Source organism: Myotis davidii, unplaced genomic scaffold (genome assembly GCF_000327345.1).
Source record: "Myotis davidii unplaced genomic scaffold, ASM32734v1 scaffold1115, whole genome shotgun sequence".
NCBI classification, from domain to species: domain Eukaryota; kingdom Metazoa; phylum Chordata; class Mammalia; order Chiroptera; family Vespertilionidae; genus Myotis; species Myotis davidii.
In genome coordinates, this window is record NW_006287910.1 from 656,962 (window position 1) to 678,694 (window position 21,733).

General features: G+C 41.7%; 1 protein-coding gene across 2 annotated transcripts in view; it reads right to left on the reverse strand.

The window, feature by feature from the left end:
* Positions 1 to 3,222: 3,222 nt before the first annotated feature.
* The window catches only part of PARN (poly(A)-specific ribonuclease), a 159,353-nt gene continuing 140,842 nt past the window's right edge, over positions 3,223 to 21,733 (reverse strand). For both annotated transcript variants that reach the window (XM_015561299.1, XM_006759673.2), the window contains exons 23-24: positions 12,798 to 12,982; positions 3,223 to 4,228 (exon numbers count right to left, since the gene is read on the reverse strand). In XM_015561299.1, coding sequence (XP_015416785.1) covers positions 4,176 to 4,228; positions 12,798 to 12,982 — 238 coding nt within the window. In that variant the 3' untranslated portion in view covers positions 3,223 to 4,175. The remainder of the gene's footprint in view (positions 4,229 to 12,797; positions 12,983 to 21,733) is intronic.

Below are 21,733 nucleotides of genomic sequence, written 5' to 3' on the forward strand. Positions count from 1 at the left end.
CACTTCCATCTCTCATTTTCCTCCTTTGTTCAAAACAACCCCTCCCAAAATTCCCCCTTTCCTTTACAAAAGAGGGCTCTTCTCTTTTGGTCTCCAATCTGACCTATGTTTCCCATAATTTGCTTGTCCAGAATTGAAATTCCTCTGCTACTGTTGAATAAACCCATTTGCTGCTTGATAGCTTTTAAGTTTTAAGGCTCATGCTACACTTAAGATTTGAGCATTTCACTATAAATTTTATCCCCACTGACATCCAAATATAAACAAATATTAAATTCTGACTAATGACGAGCACACTGGAGTATTTGGGAGGGGGAGTGTACTGATGTTTACAATTTAGAAATGATGAATTCATGGATGGATGGAATATGGACAAATCTATATATATAAAAGGCTAATATGCTAAGTGTCCATCCAACTGGTAGCTATGATGCACACTGACCACCAGGGGGCACTCAATGCAGGAGCTGCCAAGCTGCAGTGACTGGGCAGCTGCGGTTCTTGGGTAATGCATCCCGAAAGCAGAGAGGAGGGAGCCCGATTCCTCTTGAGGCCACGTGATTCTACCTTCGGCTATGGGTTATGTTGTTGCTGGGGCAGTCGGCCCCGAATCTGGTTTCATGCACACTTGCGTTTGTGTTCCACACCCTGTAAGACAGTAACTTTGCAGAGTGCCTTCTCACACTCCGGGACCCCTCAGGGGATGTCGGAATGCCGGTTTCAGCCCGATCCAAGGCCAGGCTGAGGGACCCCACCTGCTGGAGGGACCCTGTTCACTCCACAGATGCCCTTCGAGCCACTGCGCCACCCCAGTTGCAGCTGGCTGGGGAGGGACCAGAGGGACTGTGGGAGGTTGGCTCCAGGGTTTGTCCGGCCCATCTCGCCCAGTCCCACCCCGCCGCCACCTTCTAATTAATTTCCTTTCAATGTGCATGAATCCATGCACTGGGTCACTAGTGGTTATATAATAAAACACAACAGCTAAATGGAAACTGTACAATCTAGGTGGTCAGTAAATGCATGTTCACTGAATAAATTCTTTCAACTCTGTATGTTTGAAAATTTTCTTCATAAAATGTTGGGGGGGTGGAGATAGACAAATACAAAACTATAAAAATAGAGCCTCAGTGCTCATTCTCCACCACAACTCCGAAATCAAAGAACTACAAGACTCAGGGCAGGGAGACACTGAGGGCCCCCCTGCCAGGCCTGCCCCCATTTGGCCAGTCTTCCAGAAACCTGGGAGCCACAGCCCCATCACAACAATATGCCCCTGGGCCTCACTATCAAAAAGCCAAAGCTCGAAAGAGACATCGAGAAAGCCTAGAACAGTGGTTCTCAACCTGTGGGTCGCGACCCCTTTGGGGGTCGAACGACCCTTTCACAGGGGTCGCCTAAGACCATCGGAAAACACATATATAATTACGTACTGCTTACAGTAGCAAAATTACAGTTATGCAGTAGCCACGAAAATAGTTTTATGGTTGGGGGTCACCACAACACGAGGAACTGTATTAAAGGGTCGTGGCATTAGGAAGGTTGAGAACCACTGGTCTAGAAGGTCTGTATAGAGGGGGGAAGGAGCCAACCCAGTTCACCTGTTTAAGTCATTTGCTACTGATGGGAAAATAGGGGCCAGGGCATGTATGAACTTCACTGGGTATTTAATTTTAAGCCAAATTAGGCTGACCATGCCTATGTGGGTTCTAGTTGCAGAAGCACATCTAGTTCCAGATCAAAAGTGTAATCTTCAAATAACAGTACAATTTATTGTGCACTGTGCATGTTGGGCATTTTACACAATCTGAGTTCTCGCAGCCACCCTGTAAAGCAGGTTTATTGTCCTAATTTTATGATTGAGGAAACTGAGGCTCAGAGAGGGTAAATGATGTGTCCAAAACCACAGAGCTGGAGCTGAAACAGAAGTCCTTTCCCGAAAGCACTCCTCACCAAGCCCCTCTCTGACAGGGTACAACCTGCTTGTGTGCAAAGCTTTTGGAGCAGGAAGCTTTGGGCTTCAGGGGACAATGAAGAATTTCATTACCTTAGGGCAGTGGTCGGCAAACCGTGGCTCGGCAAACCGCGACTCGCAAGCCACATGCGGCTCTTTGGCCCCTTGAGTGTGGCTCTTCCACAAAATACCGACTTCTGCACATAGGCCAGGCTTATGGTAAGTTCCAATCGCACTGTACATGCGTGCCTGCACGTGGTATTTTGTGGAAGAGCCACACTCAAGGGGCCAAGAGCCGCATGTGGCTCGCAAGCTGCGGTTTGTGACTACGGCCTTAGGGCAAGAGGCCAATCTCTCTTTCACTGAAGACCTGGGGCTGGTTAGACCACCCCTCAATTTCCATGTCCTGGCAAGGCGCCCTCATTAGGCCATTTGTACTTTTCACATGTATATCAATCACCATCTTAGGTGGTTTTCCCTCTTATTCACTAGTTAAAAAGCAGTGTCCAGTACGAGCTGTTTTCCCTGTAAGTTTTAATGACAGCAGAGCCCAGCCACGCTCTTTAAGCCCCTGCCTTGGTACCTTCCTTTACTGTTTTCCACTCTCCCATCTCACTTCCCCACTTAGCTGGGAGCAGTGACAGCTCGGAAGGGGGGCCAGTTTGGGTTTGTAACTTTGTGGTATCAGGCTCCTGTGGAAGGGAAAGGATGTAGAACGGGAAATGTTAAGAGGCTCTTAATTGGGAAGTGTCTTACAAATCTGAATTCGCAGAACACCAGTTTGCAGTTCCCGTCAGTTGTGAGGGCTCAGATTCCTCCCACTGTGGAAAAGACGCAGGCCTCCCACGCCGCCTTTACCAGAGGGTGCAGCTCCAGCACAGGGACTGACTCACAGGCTGGTATAGGGTTAGAGCAGCCGTGGGCAAACTACGGCCCGCTGCGGGCCGGATCCGGCCGTTTGAAATGAAAACTAAAAAAAAAAAAAAAAAAGACCGTACCCTTTTATGTAATGATGTTTACTTTGAGTTTCTATTAGTTCACACAAACACTCCATCCATGCTTTTGTTCCGGTCCTCGGTCCAGGTTAAGAACCCATTGTGGCCCTCGAGTCAGAAAGTTTGCCCACCCCTGGGTTAGAGAGAAAAAAAAAGCTGTGGTGACTTACCACAGCTTTCCAGGGCTGATCTTTAGAGAGAAATGATACCTATGTAGAAACTGAATATGTCATTCACTTATTTAAAAAAAAAAAAAAGAAAGAAAGGAAAAAACCAGAATCCTATGAAAATGTCTTTAATTTTCACCTTTTGGAAATACATTTTTCATTTTTATTTCTGTGATACAAAAATGTTATATATCTAACAATGACCTCTATGAAGCAGCTCTACTGAAGTAGGTCCACAAAATTCTGTCTCCGCTGTGATCTGCTTCGACAGAGGACGGGCGGGTACACGTAGCTTTGCGATGATTTCACACACGCACACACAGGTATACACACATGCCACCTTCCTCCCAGATAGCCACCTACACACAGAGGAGACAACCACACTGACAAGTGAACTGAGCACTACATGTAAAAACAGAAATTAACTTTTTTACTTGTCCCAGCGCACGAAACTCACATCTTAGCAAAAATAACTCTAAATAAATATGCCAAGGCCAAGGCATATGGTAAGCTCCTTTATTGGTAGAGATTTTTCTACTGGAAAAATAAGCTTGAAAGCTTCATATTTTCAGGCAGCTAAGGTGGGAAGCAGACAGGCATAACCTATTTCCCCAGTAGGAGACGGTGACCATGTGCTAGGACTGCCCCGGAATCCGAGCGTGAGGTGACAAGGAAACCCCTTGAAGCAGGAAGGAGTTCAACCCCAAACTCGTCATCACAGCCCCCAAGAATGTCAGCTCTTTCTGCATATTTCACAGCCGACACCCCCCATCAGGTGGATTCTTACACACGCTAATTCATCACAGGAAAGGTTTCACATGAGCAACAAATAACTGGTTAATAATGTACACCTTAACAGCCTACAACCATGCTGAGTGTCAGCAGTTTACAATCGAAAGGAAGGAAAAAAACACAGCCACAAAAACAAAAGCTGAGCTTTTTCCAGGAGAAGCCGTTTTCAAAGCCCTCCCACACCACACTTATTGAATAGGGTATGGCTTCCAATGTGCCGCTGGTTCCTTCCCAGCGACAGCACCGTGACTTGTCTTGCTCAGGCCTCGGCTACCACGTGTCAGGAACTTCAAAGAGCTTGGCAGAGCTGTCCGAGATGCCTCCTGGTGGGAAAGGACAAAACAAGATGAGCAAGGAGAGGAGAGGGCAGGCCCTGGAGAACAGAGCCACCATCACAGGGCAGGGCAGCTGCACAGCCACGTGGGAAAAGTCCAGGCAGGTCTTGTCTATGGAGAGCAGTGTCCAGCCAATGGCGGGACCCCAGACACATCCCAGATAGGACTATGAGGTGCCTTCCTCCCAACTCGGCTGCCTCGCCTCTGTCATTTTACGGGAGTTAACACATAGACACTTACAACATCTCCCAGTGGCACATACACCATATTCTTTGCTAGCCACCATGCTGAGCACTTAGTTCATTTACTCTTCAGAAAAGCCCTACACTATGGTACAAATATCCCCATTTCACAGATGCAAGAAGAGGCTCAGCGAGTCTGAGTGGCTGAGATGGAGTCTGCATCCTTCTACAGCACTGACAGTCCCGCCAAGTCCCAGAAGGCTGGCTTTCTGTGATCTGTGGGCAAAGGGCACCGAGATCAGCGTGGAGGGAAGCTGACCAGTGTGGGTTCTGAGATCCCAAAAAGGGCAAAGAAGCTTGTAGCTTTTTCCGACCTCAGCGACACCGGCTAAGGTCTTCTTGGACTGAAGGAACCTTTTCCATTACAAACAGCTTCAACTCAAAGTGAGAAGCCCTTCTTTTCCATCCATGCCACTTTCTGTAACAGCAACTGCACAGATGTGTCAGCGCCTGGAGCGCCGATGTCCGGAGCTGAGCGAACGGGAACTAAGTCAGGAAAAGGCGTGTTCACAATGGAAAGTGTAGCGGGCCAGGCCCTCCCTGCACCGCTGGTGTCATGCCTTATTTAAGCCATAACTGCAGGGTTGGCAGGGAAAATGGGCAGAGCCAACCCCAGCTGCTAACATTCCAAGATTTCAAAAGAGAAGAGGTCTTTGATGATGCCTGAAATGGAGAGTAACTCTTAAGAAGAGATGAGGTTCGGTGTCCCACAAAGTAGAAAATCGCTCAGCTGAGCCTGGCTACTGTTAATGACGGGAATGCCTAAAAGGAACGAGATCTGAACATCTGAAATAACATGGGCATTTCAGTTAAAATGAGAAATCCCACATCCGAACACTTATTGAGAGAAAATCCAGAGAGACAGGGAGAGCAGACCAGGAGAGGGGGACTCTAATGTTTGTACTGCTATGTTGAACATGCAAGCCTTGGGACTCTCAAGACTGCAAGACTTTTCCTGAGGAGTGAAGATGGGCTGGAGATGACTCACGTGAAAAAGATTCATGTGATCCCGTTATAAAAAGAATAAAGATTTAAAAAACAAAACAAAACAAACAAACAAAAACCAGAAACACTGCCCTCCCTGGAATAACTAAGTGCTGTATTGGTCCATAATAAACCTAACTAGCCTGACCTTCTCACTCATACGTTCAAACAGTACCTATTGGGAGACAGGAAAATAAATATCAATAAGAGCATTTTTTATAATTCACATCAAAGAAATAGCAGCCAATTAGCCACTATAAAGGTAAAGGTCACAATGTCCAATGTGAGGAATTAAAATAAATTAAAACTAGCCAAGGGAGGCAGGGGAAGGTAAATAACTAAAAAGCAACTGCACTGTCATACTTATAGTAGCACCTGCCATTAGATGGATGGGAACATGTGTGAGTAGGTGGCATGCCACCATATACACAGTAGTGACTCTGTGAAGATCTAGTGAGAAATAATGGAAAGAACTTTGGAGTTGGGCCAATCTGGCTTGCCCATTTTATTAGCTGGATGACTTAGAACAACTTTCATTGTCTCATCTATAAGATGGACTGACTACTACTTTATGCCACATAGGAATCTGGGATATAGCAAAGTTCCCAGGACAGAGCAAGTTTTTCATACACATTGGGTCCCTTCCCCTTTTCAGTAAGGAGCCCACATTGAGCACGGTTGTTCCCAGGAAGCCAACAGCCTACCGTCAAAGAGATGCTAATTTTCACTGTCTAAAATGTGCAGCTGCTGAACAAGACTATGTACAGAGGAACCAGAAATTTAGGAACCTTAAAGAAGACCCAGACACAGGCGAACTGGGGGTCACGGCTGGTGTTCTTTCCAGCACTTTCCAGAAAGAGAGCACTGTGGACTGCCCAAGGATCAGTCTCAGAGCTAGTGGGTAAGGAGCATTTTCCATGGAACTCATATTCACAGTCCTGTTTTACTAGATTGCAAAAATTATTTAGGAACAATTTTTCTTTTTTAAAAGAGATACTTAAGGACATCTGCCTCCTACTATGATGGACCTCAATCCATACCTTGCATCCTTTACAAAGATTAATTAAAAATGGACTGTACACCTAAATGTAAAACCTAAAACTAAAACTTCTAGAAGAAAACATAGGAGAAAATCATTGCAATCTTGAGTTAGGCAAAGATTTCTTAAATATAATGCCAAAGGCATAATGCAAGATAAATTGATAAGTTGGATTTTGTTAAAATTTAAAGCTTCTACTACCTGAAAAATACTGTTAAGAGAATTTTAAAAACTCTGTAAAGCACACACACACAGAATATGAAAAGTCTGGAAGATTTTGCAAAATACCCAAAAGAACTTGTATCCAGAATATATAAGGAACTCTCAAAACTGAATAAGAAGAAAACAACTCAGTGAGGGAAAAAGGGGCAAATATATAAACAAACATTTCCCCAAAGGAGAGACTGGGATGGCAAATCATCACATAAAGAGATACTTAACATCAATTAGTCATAAGGGAAATTGAAATCAAAGCAATAATGAGATATCACTACATACCCATCGGAATGGCTATAGAAGGACAATACCAGTACTTGTCAATGTACAGAGCCACTGGGTCCTCCCTACCCTGCTGGTGGCAATGCTAATGGTGCAGCTACTTTAGCAAACAGTGTGCTAGTTTCTTATGAAGTCAAACATACACTTACCATATGACCCAGCAATTCCACTCCCAGGTATTTTCTCAAAAGAAATGAAATTAGTCCATTCAAAAACCTGTACCTAAATGTTTATAGGAGCTTGATTTTTTAGTAGCCGAAAACTGGTACCAATCTAAATGCCAACTGGCAAAACCCATATATATAAAAGACTAAGTGACCGAGCATCCGTCCATCCAACCAACCAAACGGCCGGTACATATGATGGCACTGGCAATTTAAAAATAAATGTTGACTCGTGCATGCACGATACATATAAAGCTCTCACTGGTGCCAATCGTACGCTTGTGTTTTGATCTGTCATTGTCTATTGTGAATTTGGTTGTTTTTGTTGACATTCTGAAGCTGAAAGAAAGTGGGTGTTGTCGACAGAGTATGTCTGAAGACCAACTATTGGCATAACGTACCTCTGACACTTCATCTCTGACACTTCTATTATAGAGAAAGGGCGAATAGTGATATTAAAATATTTCTTCTAATTAATTTCCTTTCAATGTGCACGAATCCATACATCAGGCCATTGGTGGATAAATAAACAGCAATATGTCCATAAAGCAGAATACTACTCAGCAATAAGGAATAAACCACAAATACATACAACAACATGAATGAATCTCAAATGCATTATGCTAAATGAAAGACTCAAAGGTTACCTATTGTCTGGTTCCATTTCTATGATATTCTGAAAAAGGCAAAATCACAGTGATAGAAAGCGTATATCAGTGGTTGTCAGGATCTAGGCATGCAGGCAGGGATGACTACAAAGGGGCATGATAGACCTGGTCTATATCTCAATCATAGTGATTGTTAAATGAATGTACAGATTTTTCAAAACTAATCAAATTGTACATCTAAAAGTGATTACTTCGCCGAAACCGGTTTGGTTCAGTGGATAGAGCTTCGGCCTGCGGACTGAAAGGTCCCAGGGTCGATTCCGGTAAAGGGCATGTACCTGGGTTGCGGGCACATATTTTTTAAAAACTGTCCTGTAAAAGATATTAGGAATGTTGTTTTAAAAAGACAACAAAAATATAATATGAAACATTATGCTGATAAAAAAATTATTTGGCCAATAGTTGTTTTTTTAATGGAGAAAAAACAGGATACTAACTTTCAGAGAATATGATGCCAATTATGTATAAAAATGACAGGTGGAGCCTGGCCAGAGGGGCTCAGTGGTTGAGTGTTGACCTATGAACCAGGAGGTCACAGTTCGATTCCTGGTCAGGGCACTTGCCCGGGTTGTGGGCTGGATCCCCAGTATGGGGCATGCAGGAGGCAGCTGATCAATGATTCTCTCGCTCATCATTAATGTTTCTATCTCTCTCTCTCCTTCTCTCTTCCTCTCTAAAATCAATAAAAATATATTTTTTTAAAAAAATGAGAGGTGGAGTAAAACACATTAACAGACTATCAAGTAACTTTCTATTTTTCTTCACTTTACAGATTTTCATAGTAAGCACATTATTTTTATTAACTAAAACAACAAAAGAGATTAAAAAGTGGTCAACACAATAGGTGACTGTTTCTGCTTATTTATCTTCCAACTAACCAGAGTGGAGAGGAAGGAACTCCGAGAGGTAAGACATCTCTGACCTTAGGTGAATCCAAAACAATCTAAAAGCTACATGGTACACTGGAAATATGCCAAGGTATCTACAGAGCAGCATTCTGTATTTGGGAAGATCCCTTGGGGTGCCATAGAAAGTTATTAACTCCTTAGGAAATGCTCCAAAGGGTGGTTTCCCACACCCAGCAGGCGAAGCTCCCCCTGGATGGTTTGTGGGGGTACCCAAGGGTTGCCAAGAGGAACGGGGAGGGCACAAAAATGCACTGAGCAAACTGCCCCACAGCCCAGAGCAGCACACATCTCACTTCCCACACTTAGGTTGGAAAGCACACTTTGAGTAATTAAAAAGCTCCTGGGGAGGTCACTGGACTTGCCCAGCCTGGTCACTCAGGTGACCAACAGCAGCAACTGCAGATCTCATTTCTGACTCTAAGGAGACCTGGAATAGTATGAGGAGATTGCTGCTCTATGAAGATTCTAAATATTTATATTCCGACCCTATGGCTTTGAGCTTGAAAAGTTCAGCAGACTAGTCAAGACTCCAGTGAAACTCATGGTTCTTGGCAAAAAGTCAAAGGTGTAATGTGTTGTTTTAAATGCAAGGGGGAAGAGAGACTTGGAGCGATGTCTCTATCATGACAGAACAGTCAATACGAACGGTCCATGTCTCTGGCATTCCTCCGTGACCACTGCCTAACGGGTGCTTACGGAACCTCGGGCCCTGGACTGCCCATCAGTATTCTGAGTAGCCAGTCTGCTCAGTGTCAGGCAACTACTGTCAGCCTACAGGCGAGGCTGGGGTTTCTCCAGGCCCTGGAGACACTCTTCACTTAGTCATCCAGAACAAGTGTGCTACGGAAGCCCATCCATTAAACACTGCCTGGGACCATTTCCCAAAGACAGTTTATTCCAGCATAAATGGCACACAGGATTGTTTTCCTTTGTGTACCTTGAATTCTGCAGAGGAAAAGTAGACAGCACAATCAATCTACACTAATCATAATAAATATAAAAGAAGGGAGCTTACATTATATATTTGCTTCCTGAAAATAGGATAGAAACAGCAAAACCTAAGAGAAAAATATTTACTAAGTACATAATATGTGCATAAAATAGAAGCTCCAAAGGGGAGTGGTCATTGGATTTTATCACAACTTCATCAACTGAAAATCCAGGTTGGTAACTGTTTCTGATCCAGAACAACTGCCAGAAATCCTCATGTTTGTACACAAAGAACCCTCTGCTTCCTCTGGTGCAATGTGTGAGCTCTGGATCAAACAGTCCCATCCCCATCCCCGTCCTCCCCTCCCCCTCCCCCGCCTCGGTTATATTTGACTTGGCCAGTTGATAACTCTCTGAGCCTTGGTTTCCTATAGAAATTGAATATGTACCTGATAGGGTTTTTCTAAGGGCTAAACAAGGTAACAAAGGACGTTCCTAGTACAATGTCTGGTATATTATTTAAACTTAAATGGGTCATTTTCTTATCTAGAAAGGGTTCTAATACTTAACTCTCCGTGTACTTTAGATATTACTACATATAACTAAGGAAAATGGCACTGTTTTGTGTGGGGTTTATCGAGCATCCTTTGTCCCAGGATTGCCACAATACACGACATTCTATGGTCTTACTTTCTGCTACGTTCTCCTTGGAAAAGAGAAAATTCCCTACAAATGAAGCAATGTTTTATGTTTTCATGCCCTCAGTGAGAGTGCTGGGCACCCAACACATCTTTGCGAATCCCCTGAGCACCTGCCAAGATACTGTCTCCACAACAGCAGAGCTCAGACTTGATGCTTCACCTGTCTCTGAGACAGACTTTCCCACACTCCAAACACTCCAGCACAGCTCCCGCCAACACCCAACCAGGCCCTCACAACTCTGGAACATGAGAGCTGAAGTCAGACCCTTCACAGGACATGAACCTGGTCCTCTCACTACTGCAGGACCTTATTAAAGTCACCAAGCAATACAGTTGGTTGATTCCACAGATTCCGCACCTAATCGCTTGACCTGCATCCTGCTAATACGACCAGGACCAAACGCTCCAACAAACCAACGGAAAAGAATCCATTAAACTTCTGTCCTGCCACTGCTAGGTCCAACTTGGTGAGCGGTGCTCCAAAAGAAAGCTAAATTCTCTCAAGTTCTGTGGTTCAATTCAAAGTTGTCAAGATGTTTCTCTCTCTGACAATGAAGTACAAAATCTAACATGTGTTGTTGTTTTTTTAGCTCACATCTTGTAGCAGTTACAGTTTTATTGTCAATGGGAGAAGGGAAAAACTATTTAAATGATGGTATTATAAATTCAAAACCCCAAATAACTCATAGAAAGCTTTCATTTAAAACAAAATTTATAAAAGGAGCTAATCTATTAATGCAGTCTATTATTAGGTATTTTGATTTTAATATCTTTAAGATTATGCTGAGATAGAAAAAACCCTGAAATCTTGCCCCTGAGAAGTAACAGTTAAGCTGAAAAATTGAAAAGAGAACTAGTTATGAAGGAAAGGAATACAAGAAGGGAGCCCTCCCGTCCCTCCCCCTGCCAACCCCCACCCCCGCATCATGCTCAGAGTGATCACTAAAAGTCGTGCTAACATTTAATATTTAACATGTGTTGAGCAGATATAAATCAGCAGCAGTAACAAGGTATCACAGATGAAGACGAAGTATGTTACAGATTAAGAACTTCTCAAAAACTTATTTTAAGGAAAGAATGGGAGGCAAGTAAAGGGAGACACCCCAATTCAAGGAGATAGCTCAAATATACACTCCAGGCTTCCAATCAGAGTTTAAAGTTTTCAGTTAAATTAGGCATCAGCATATTGTAAAAAAGCTTATGTGACCTTTTGTCACTTCTTTGATTTCATTAATACTGAGATGCAGAAAACTTCCTACAGTTAGTTTGACCACATGCAAACAAAGGAAGGAACTGAAACACGAGTTCCTAGCTTGGGTATGAATCACCTTCCACTGCTTTACTACCTTCCTTCAGTTTGGTTGTTGGGCCTGCTGACCAGGGCGACTGTCATGATGTAAAGAGATAAGGAACAGGGAATAATGGCATCTAGGTAGCTGGGCCTTCTTCCCCAAACAGATAACACATAACTGTGCTTACAAACACCGGCTTTGTTATAGGACAGAATTAATTGCTCCATGACCCTGGGCAAGTCAGTAATCCTTTAGGCTTCTGTTTTCTTAACTGTAACGGGCCCATGATGACTACTTCAGATAATTACATGAAAGAATTTCTGTTAAGCATTAGGTGTCGTGCTGGATCCTTGGCAAACACTCAGTGAGCAGCAGCTATTATGGCCGGATCTGACAAGCAAGCCCCTTCCTCCCACACTCTAGCCCTGTAGGGTCTGGGCATGAAGGGCTGAGTTAGGTCATGGATCCTCCATAGCATGTCTGAATGACAGAGAAGATGTTTCGGCTTCAGGTGGGCTGGGGCTCACCTTCTGGGTCTGCTTCTTACTAGCAGCTACATGGACCTGCATATGTTTCTGATGGCAATTCCCTATGTCTGGGCTATTGTGAGGATGAAATTAAATAAGGAAAGAGAAAAACTCCTACTACAGCATCTAGCACATAGTAAGCTCTCAACATGTGCTAACTTCCTGTTTCCTTTGCTCCTTATATAATTCTGCTTCAGAGAGAAATCCAGGTTGCCTGGGTTTTCGTGGGAACAGTGAAAACTCTGTTACCAAAAATAATACGTGTAGGAGTAGGCCTCTGTGCAAAGTTAAATGTACATTTAAAATATGGAGGCTACTTTAAGCACATCAGCAAAACCTCTAACCCATGGAGGAGAGAGTAGATACCAAAATGGACTAACCATCTTTAACATGCTCTATCTAGAGCCAGAGCTTTTTTCTTCTTCTTCTTTTTTTATCAGAGCCAGGGCTTTTAAGGGATTCCTCAAATTAAATTAAATTGGTCCTAAAAACATGTGGTCCCTTGCACCAACTGAGCCCTGCTGTAGTCTCTCCCACAGAACACAAGTTTGCAGTGCGCTGAAGAGCACACAACTCCAGAACCTCAGAAAGAGCCAATACAAACCCGCTGGAGAAAGGTCCTTCTTCATTTTTTTAAATTTCTTCGTCTTTTTCCTTCCCTCGGTGGGGGGTTCAGCACAGGAATCTGTCTGCTCAAACTCAAGGTCAGAAGTCTCTCTTGCCTCCGAGCCAGCTTCTGCTTGACTGAGGCTCAGCTTTCTCTTTCTTCCTGTGCTGGTAGCTGTAGGACTGAAATGCAGACAGTGGAACAACATGAAATATGTTAAGAATAACAGGAAGACTAGCCTATAAAAATATTTTAATACTCTTAATCCTATGAATACTTAACTAGCAATCAACAACATGGGCAGCTGCTGCCTATGTGTAAGTTAAGACCTTATGAACTGAAGTCTAAAGGTTTACCCATGAGAAGCTTATTCAGAAACAAGTTCTACATTATGCTTGGAGATATATATATACACAAATCTAAGCTGTTCTAAGTGCTTAAAGAACACATTTTTTTTAAAAGAAAACCCCTGGTCTCTGTTTTAGTAGAACTACTATAAAATAATAGTCTTGATTACATTAAGTCAGAAGCTAGCATTGTTACCTTCAGGACTACTTAATGGATACACAGAAGAACAGAAGCAATCGTGAGTCAGTTATCACACTGCGCATGCATTTGAATACACTTACAGGGCATACTCCACCTTCCTATAATTCTCTCCTATTCCTAAAAGGTGCCAAATTTATAATTAAACCTGGCTTTGCTTTTAAAGCTTCATAGGATCTGACATGTTGAATTACATCGAATTATATGTCCCAATTTTTCCTTAAGAAAATATGTTTCCTGAAATATAACTTGATAAAAACAGAGACCACATGGCCAGTGTGAGTCCTGTCTCTTCTAAGTGGGTCTTATAAATAGATTTTTTATTATAGCCCCCAAGTTTTGAAAAGCATATAAAATCAAGTCATTCCACTTGGAACATTCTCCTACTTAAGTCTTCCCTAGGAAGTGAATACTTCACAATGTTATGCTTGAAAAACCTTTGGCTACCCAATTATGTAATATTCTGGTCAGGACTGTATAACCTGAATATAATCATAAAGAAATAGCACATAAACCCAAATAAAAAATATTTTGTTGAAAAAAAGTGTCTGGGCAGGGGGAAGGGCTGTTCTTAAAAAAGTCATAAAAAAGACTAAAGAGACAGGAAAGCTAGATGGAGCATATATAGACTGGAGCTTAGATTGGATCATAGGCTGAATCTTATACTGAAGGAGAAAAAGCTATAAAGATAATATGGGGTCAAATAAAAAAATATGAACAGTAGGTTAAATATTAGATCAATGTTGAATAACCAAGGTTGGTAACTGTACTATAGTAATGTCAGAGAATATCCTTATTTAGAGTATGTGGGTATTAAGGACCACTATATATCTAACTTCCTCTCAAATGGTTCAGAAAAAAAATAGTATTGTTGGTGGTAGTGAGTGGGTGGGGGGTTGTTGGGAAGGTGAAGAGAGAGAGAATGCAATACAGAGTGTGTGTGTACAGTAAGCCAGTACGCCCTCACTTAATGACATCAATAGGTTCTGTGACTCTGAAGCAAACCAATGTAAAATAAAACCAATTACCATGGACTAATTGATATAAACAGAAGTTAATTTCCAATGGCATCTAATCAACATTATAGTGAAACAACACTGAATGAAATGATGAGGGCCTGCTATATATAGAGAGAGAGGAAGGGGAAAGGGAGGAAGAGAAAGCATGTGTACACAAAGCAAAAAAATAAATGGAGCAATATGTTAACAATAGATGAGTCTGAATAGAGTGTGTGTGTATGTGTGTGTGTGTGTGTGTGTGTGTGTGTACTGTATATGATCTTTGATTTATTGTTAGATAGAACAAGGGTCTCAAGATCTAGACAGTTCTAAATGTTATTCTTGCTAAATGTTAAAATGTAGCACAGTATTTTGCAGATCATCTGTAAACGGATGAGCTTGACTGGAACTCAACCAGGTAAGTGTAGCCAGTACAAAGAAGAAATCAATGTGTAACAGACCAAACAATATTTACAAACAATGGCTAAGCCTCCCTTCAAAGAGACAGAGCTTTGAGTATGAATCCTTTCTTCTTTACTTGCTGCAAGTAAATAAAATTACTTTGCAACAACCACCTCTCAGTCTTTAATAGAACACCCCAAGCGGCAAATCACTTGAGTTTGGTAACAGTATTTGTGTGACTTTTTTAACCCTTTTCGGTCCAACGTGGAGGCTGATTCGACAGACCAGGCGCTCGGAGCAGGTCCAAGGTTGAGCTGAGGTCTAGTGAGACAGATAACTTCAACATTCAATCCCGTCAATTAATTTGGACCAGACTGTTTGAATTCCAAAAATAAAATTGGACCGCAAAGGATTTTAAAGTTTGAAATTATTTTTAAATTAATAGTAAAAAAAAAATTTCTGAGAAGCATGATGTGTAACAAGGAAAGTACATTTCATTGAATATCTTCTAATACCTGCTATGACACAATCTAGGGCTAAAATGTGTGTGTTTGTGTATGTGTGTGTTTAGACATGACTAATAAATATATTGTCAACCTATTAATACAAGAAAGAAGAAACCTTGACCATTAACAAAATGTCTCATTTGATACTAGATGTTTATCCAACCAACTTGGCTCACACCCTCGGAGTCAGCACCTGTCCCTTTTCAGTCTTCAAGGCCTGAGCCCTTCTCCTTCAGAGAAACTTATCCCCTCATTAACCAGTTTTCACCAACTTAATAAGTACCTCCCCGAAACAGCCTCCAGTCTTACTCATTTATTTCTACCTACCACCAGTCCAGCTCTTTCCTCACCCACTGCCACTGCGGGCACTCCCTATCTTGCCCCAGACTCAAAACAGGATCCTAATTGGCCTGTCTCTCCCTCTCCTCCTCTTTCCAGTCTCTCTTCCCCTTCAAAGCCATTCCTTCCAATGCTGCCAAACTTCTTCCAAAGCAGAAATTTGATCAAGATGTCCCCAGCTCAAAAACTTTGATGGCTCTCCACTACAAACCTAAATTTAAACTGCTTGGCATACCATCCAGGAATCGCTGTCATCTGGGTCCCAATCTGCTCTTCTAGCCTTATCTTCTACTAGGCAGCCGAGTTGCAAATACAAAATACATTGACCTTAATACTTCCATTATATGCACTTTCCCATATACCCACCATCTCTTTAGAGCAGTGATGGCGAACCTATGACACGCGTGTCAGAGGTGACACGCAAACTCATTTTTTTGGTTGATTTTTCTTTGTTAAATGGCATTTAAATATATAAAATAAATATCAAAAATATAAATCTTTGTTTTACTATGGTTGCAAAGATCAAAAAATTTCTATATGTGACACGGCACCAGAGGTAAGTTAGGGTTTTTCAAAATGCTGACACGCCAAGCTCAAAAGGTTCGCCATCGCCCTAACTGGTTTGGCTCAATGGATAGAGCGTCGGCCTGGGGACTCAAGGGTCCCAGGTTCGATTTCGGTCAAGGGCATGTACCTTGGTTGCAGGCACATACCCAATAGGGCGTGTGCAGGAGGCAGCTGATCAATGATTCTCTCTCATCGATGTTTCTAACTCTCTATCCCTCTCCCTTCCTCTCTGTAAGAAATCAATAAAATATATTTTTTAAAAAAAGGTTCGCCATCACTGCTTTAGAGAGTTTATCAGTCCCAATATAGCCTATATTCTCCCACTTCAGTGTTGTTACTGCCCATCTCTTCCTGATTAAACATCACTAGCCTTGAGAATGTTCCCCATTTTTCTGCCTAGTGTTCCTTTCCTTACATGCTCCCCATAACACTGTGTGTCTGTCTCCAGGGGTCTTTAAGTCATCTATGATTATTTGCAATAAACAAAAATTGGGACCCTGAGAAAGATACCTCCTAAAAATGGGTCCTGGTGGCTCACTGGGCTCAAATTTTATAAAAGAGCCTAGCAGCTATTTCTAAGCTGGGGCCTCTCACACACACCCGACACTTTCCAGAGAAGCCTGCACTAAACTGCCTGTCCACACTTGTTTCTGTCATCTGAACCAGCCCTTATAAAGGAGTTCCTGGAATCCTATTTCAACCAATAGGACTGAGGCTTTCCTCATTCAATCAGAGCTGCATAAACATCTTCACCAACCAATCAGAGTATTTCTAATCTGACCAATCAGGAAAGTGTCTTTTAGGCCAATTAAACTGTGAGGATTTGAAGTCCTCCTTTGCATGAGGACAGACCAATTAGGGATCAGGGGCAGGGACTTCTATCTACATAAGCCAGCTCCTGTCTGGCTCTGAGAGCACACTTCCCCTTCCTACCAAAGACTGAAGACTGTGTTTCCCAGGCTGGAGCAGAACAGAGCTGCCTAGCAAGAGGGAGGCCTGTTTTTAGGGCTGCCTGGCCCCAGGGCTGCCTCATAGCCAGGCTGCATCACAATTGAACTGTTTTGCCCTGAAACAAGTTTCCTTCTTCACTGAACCTCAAACTGGGTATTCCTGTTGGCATTGAATTGGTGACAATGACCATCGGTTGACAATATGTATTTGTATATGTATGTAATATCCATACCAACATAAAATGTTCCCAACTGTCATTCTCTAATAAAAATAAGTGATTATTATAGGCCATATAGCCAAACTAAAGCAGTTTTGGATCAAAACAGTTTTTATCATACACTGAAAACTAGATATATAAAGTACTACCTTAAAAATGTTAATTCTTTAAACATTTTTAAAATACAGCTGTTTGTGTGTGTGTATTACATAGACATTCTCAATACATGTATGTTGATAAGATACTCCTGTATGAATTGATTTCAAAGGTCGAAAGTCAAAATGAGATCAGACAAAACAACCTCCCATTAGTCTGGGCTCATCTTACATGCAAAATTAGTAAACAAAGTAAGCCATTTTACAAGGAATATGAAGAACACAGTTAAATCCACTGAAGAAGTAGTGACTATTTAAAAAATAAAATGTTTCTGACACAACTTGGTATGTCAAAATTGAACATTAAACCTTGATTAGTATTTATATGGGGGATGCAAATAACAAGCCATCTTGGTTATAATGACTATTAGGTCAAACTTAGAATACTTGCTGCAAAATATTATTAACAATGCAGCAACTACACACAAATTCTGCAAGATTCTCCATTAACTTCTTCCTTTTAGCAGAAAAATTATTTGCTAACAGAAAGGTCACATTCACAAGCTCCTTCTATAAAGCCACAAAAATCTGCCTGCCCCATGAAATTTTTCCCCTTTACATATTTTATTTTTTTAATGTTTTTATTGATTTTAGAGAGAGAGGAAGGAAGAGAGAGAGAGAAAAACATCAATGTGAGAGAGAATCATCGATCAGCTGCTCCCCTGACACAGGATCCAGCCTGCCTGGGCATGTGCCCTGACGTGGAATGGAACCTGCAACCTTTCAGTGCATGGGAAAACGCTCTTATTTTATTTTATTAAAATGTATTTTTATTGATTTCAGAGAGGAAGGGAGAGGGAGAAAGAGATAGAAACACCATTGATTGGCTGCCTCCTGCACGCCCCCTACTGGGGATCGAATCCACAACCCGGCTATGTGCCTTCTTCCGGAATCAAACCCAGGACCCTTCAGTCCCCAGGCCAACGCTCTATCCACTGAGCAAAACCAACTAGGGCTCCCCTTTATTTTAAATTAAGGTATTATTTTTCATGCAATTAAATTCATATAATTAAAGTGTACTGTTTGGTTAATTTGGGGAATTGTGTATAACCACATATGCACTACTACAATCAAGATATAGAATAGTTCCCTTTCTCAAAGGCCCCATCTCCTAATACCATCACATTGGTGGTTAAGACTTCAATTTATTAGTTTAAGGGGAAGGTGAGAAATGCAACTCAGTCCACAACACAAGATCACTAAGATTTTATTACAATTTTAATTCTCACATTTAGGTCTACAAGCCATTTTAAGTTCATTATATACATGGTGTGATATGACAGAGAAAGTTCATTGTTTTACATACCATTATACAATCCTTTTAACACTATTTGTTGACAAAACTAACCTAAGCCTACTGGATCACCAGCACTTTAGTCAGAACATTTTACTTTTCCAAATTCTCAACAGTTATTAATATTCAGGATTTGAGAACTAGAGATCAAAATTCCCAAATCATCCATTATTCTGTACATTTAATAGCACTTTATTATGTCTTTTTAAATAATAATGAGTTAGCATAAAACAGTGAGTCACTCTTCTGTGATAGGGTTATATTAAAAATTTGAGAGGGTAGTTTGGTAAAGTAAGATATAATAATAAGTGCATGGGTTATTATTATGAACCAATATACTATGAAAAATTATATATCTCAATAAGTAATCTCTACCTGATATAGGTATTTAGTAATAGAAAATGAAAAAATTAAGACATTAGCACCAAAGGGATGCCAAATAAGTATCATTTAAACAGTAAAAGATGTCACAAATACATAATATTTAAAAGTTATTCTCAAATGAGATGTTTAAACACACAACCTAGCTGGTTTTGCTCAGTGGCTAGAGCATCAGCCCTCAGACTGAAGGGTCCCGGGTTTGATTCCAATCAAGGGCACGTACCTTGGTTGCAGGCTCCATCCCCTGCCCTGGTAGGGGCTCGTGGGGGAGGCAACCCAATTGATGTGTCTCTCTCATTTCGATGTTTCTGCTTCTCCCCCTCCTTTACATTCTCTCTAAAAATCAATGGAAAAATATCCTCAGGTGAGGACTAACAACAACAACAACAACAAAAACCCCACAAGTTTTCATTGCTAGTATTTGTCTTACAACAAATATTCCAGATACAAAAGTTTGTTTCATGTCATGCTGATGTTGGTCAGATTGTTCTGAGTGTGTCCAAAGCTAATACAAATTGGGCACTAGACCAGTGGTCGGCAAACTGCGGCTTGTGAGCCACATGTGGCTCTTTGGCCCCTTGAATGTGGCTCTTCCACAAAATACCGACTTCTGCGCATGGGCCACGAAGTTTCAATCGCACTGTACGTGCGCGCCCACACGTGGTATTCTGTGGAAGAGCCACACTCAAGGAGCCAAAGAGCCACATGTGGCTTGCAAGCCGCAATTTGCAGACCACTGCACTAGACTATACAATGCTTCATATAAGCTCATTTCCTTTTTTTTAGAAATGGAAATATTTTGTCTGCTTGCCTTGATTTTGGTTTTACTGTTAAAACTGATATTGCTTGTTTTAATTCAGATTTTAGATCAGCCGATTCACAATGGAGTATTACACAATGATATTTACAATCTGTGATTCTTCTACAAAGATACAAAGAATAGTAGCCTACAGCAAATATTTAAATACTGAAACACCACTGGATTCTATCATAAGATAACGTACCATGCTGACATCCTAGCAAGGTTAACAGCACTACTACATAGAAGCAAGTTTCAAAACTGCCAATTTAAGGACAGCTTCCAAAACTTATTATTTCTTGGAACAAGACTTGCAGCATTTTTATAAAGTATACTATGTGCATGATTCACTAATACATTTTTATGTATAAGAATGACTCACTGTTAGCAGATAGGTCCACAAACACACACTTCTAACATAGCAATAGTGACAGACAAGAATGACTAATTTGATTGTGGCCCCTTCTCTTCTACATGCTCTTGTCCTGGTTTCAGAAACGTTGACTTTAACCTTTGATGTTGATTCCACTCTTGTTTTCAACTTCATGTTAGTAGATTCCTTCGAACTAGTAATGCCTATGTTGATGGTTAAACTTTAATTCCCACAGATTTTTTTCCTTTATCCTGATTTCTAAACTGATTATTTGCATAAAAATGTCCCTGAAAATGTCAGGAAGGAATTTCTGCATGAAAACACTACTGGGCCCTGACAGGTTTGGCTCAGTGGTTGGAGTATTGGCCCAGAGACTGAAGGGTCGTGGGTTCAATTCCTGGTTAAGGGCATGTACCTCGGTTGCAGGTTCAATCCCCAGTCCCAGTCAGGGCCCATGCAGGAGGCAACCATTCGATGTTTCTCTCCCTCTTCCTCTCTCTCCTCCTCCTTCCTACCTTCTACTCTAAGAATCAATGGAGAAAATATCCTTGGGTAAGGATTAAAAACAAAGAACAAAAAAAACCCAAAACACTGGAAATCAACTGACCACATGTATGGGGGGTTTTCTGGACTATTCTGTTTCATTATCTGTCTTTCTTTATGGCAGCACCATACTGCCTTTACTCCTGCTGCTGCATGCTAAGTCTTAAAGATAGAGTTAAGTCCTTTAGTTGGCTGGGAAGGTCATGCCGCTGGATCAAATATTAGCCACCTTTCATTATAAAGGGCTGTCCAGTTTAAAAATTCTCTCCTTTGAGACTTGTATATGTCCATTTGAAGCTGAACATGTGTTTTCATTACCATTTTACATACAAAAAAGCTCATCAAGTGACTTCCCCTAGCTGGGTAAGTAGATCTGAGGTTGTCCTCCAAGTCCAGTGCTCTTTGTATAGCCTCCCTTCCACCCCCATCTTCCCAGGAAGGGACCCCCCTCAGAAAGGGTTTCCCTGACCCCTGAGCCCAAGCAGCCCCTCTCCCTGCAGCACCCTCTGCCCTTTGTTTCACTCCTAAAACTCATCTCTGCCTGTGCTTCTTATTTATTTCTTTGCTAATTCTCTCTCTATGCCACTAGAATGTAAGTTCTGAGAGCAGGATCTTATACACCTTGCTGACCACAGGATCCTCAGCACTGGCCCATGGCCTTATAGTGCAAGTCCTCTGCAATCAGGGTTTGTTGAATAGATGAGATCAGTGGATGCTTTCCCCACAATGCAACAGGCCAAGTGACAAAAACCAAATTGCTTATTTCCTCCTGAATTATATATATTAACAAGATTTATATTTTAGTATACAGTCAACTTCCCCAGTCTGTCTGGATAACACCATATTTCCTACCAAAGGTAAC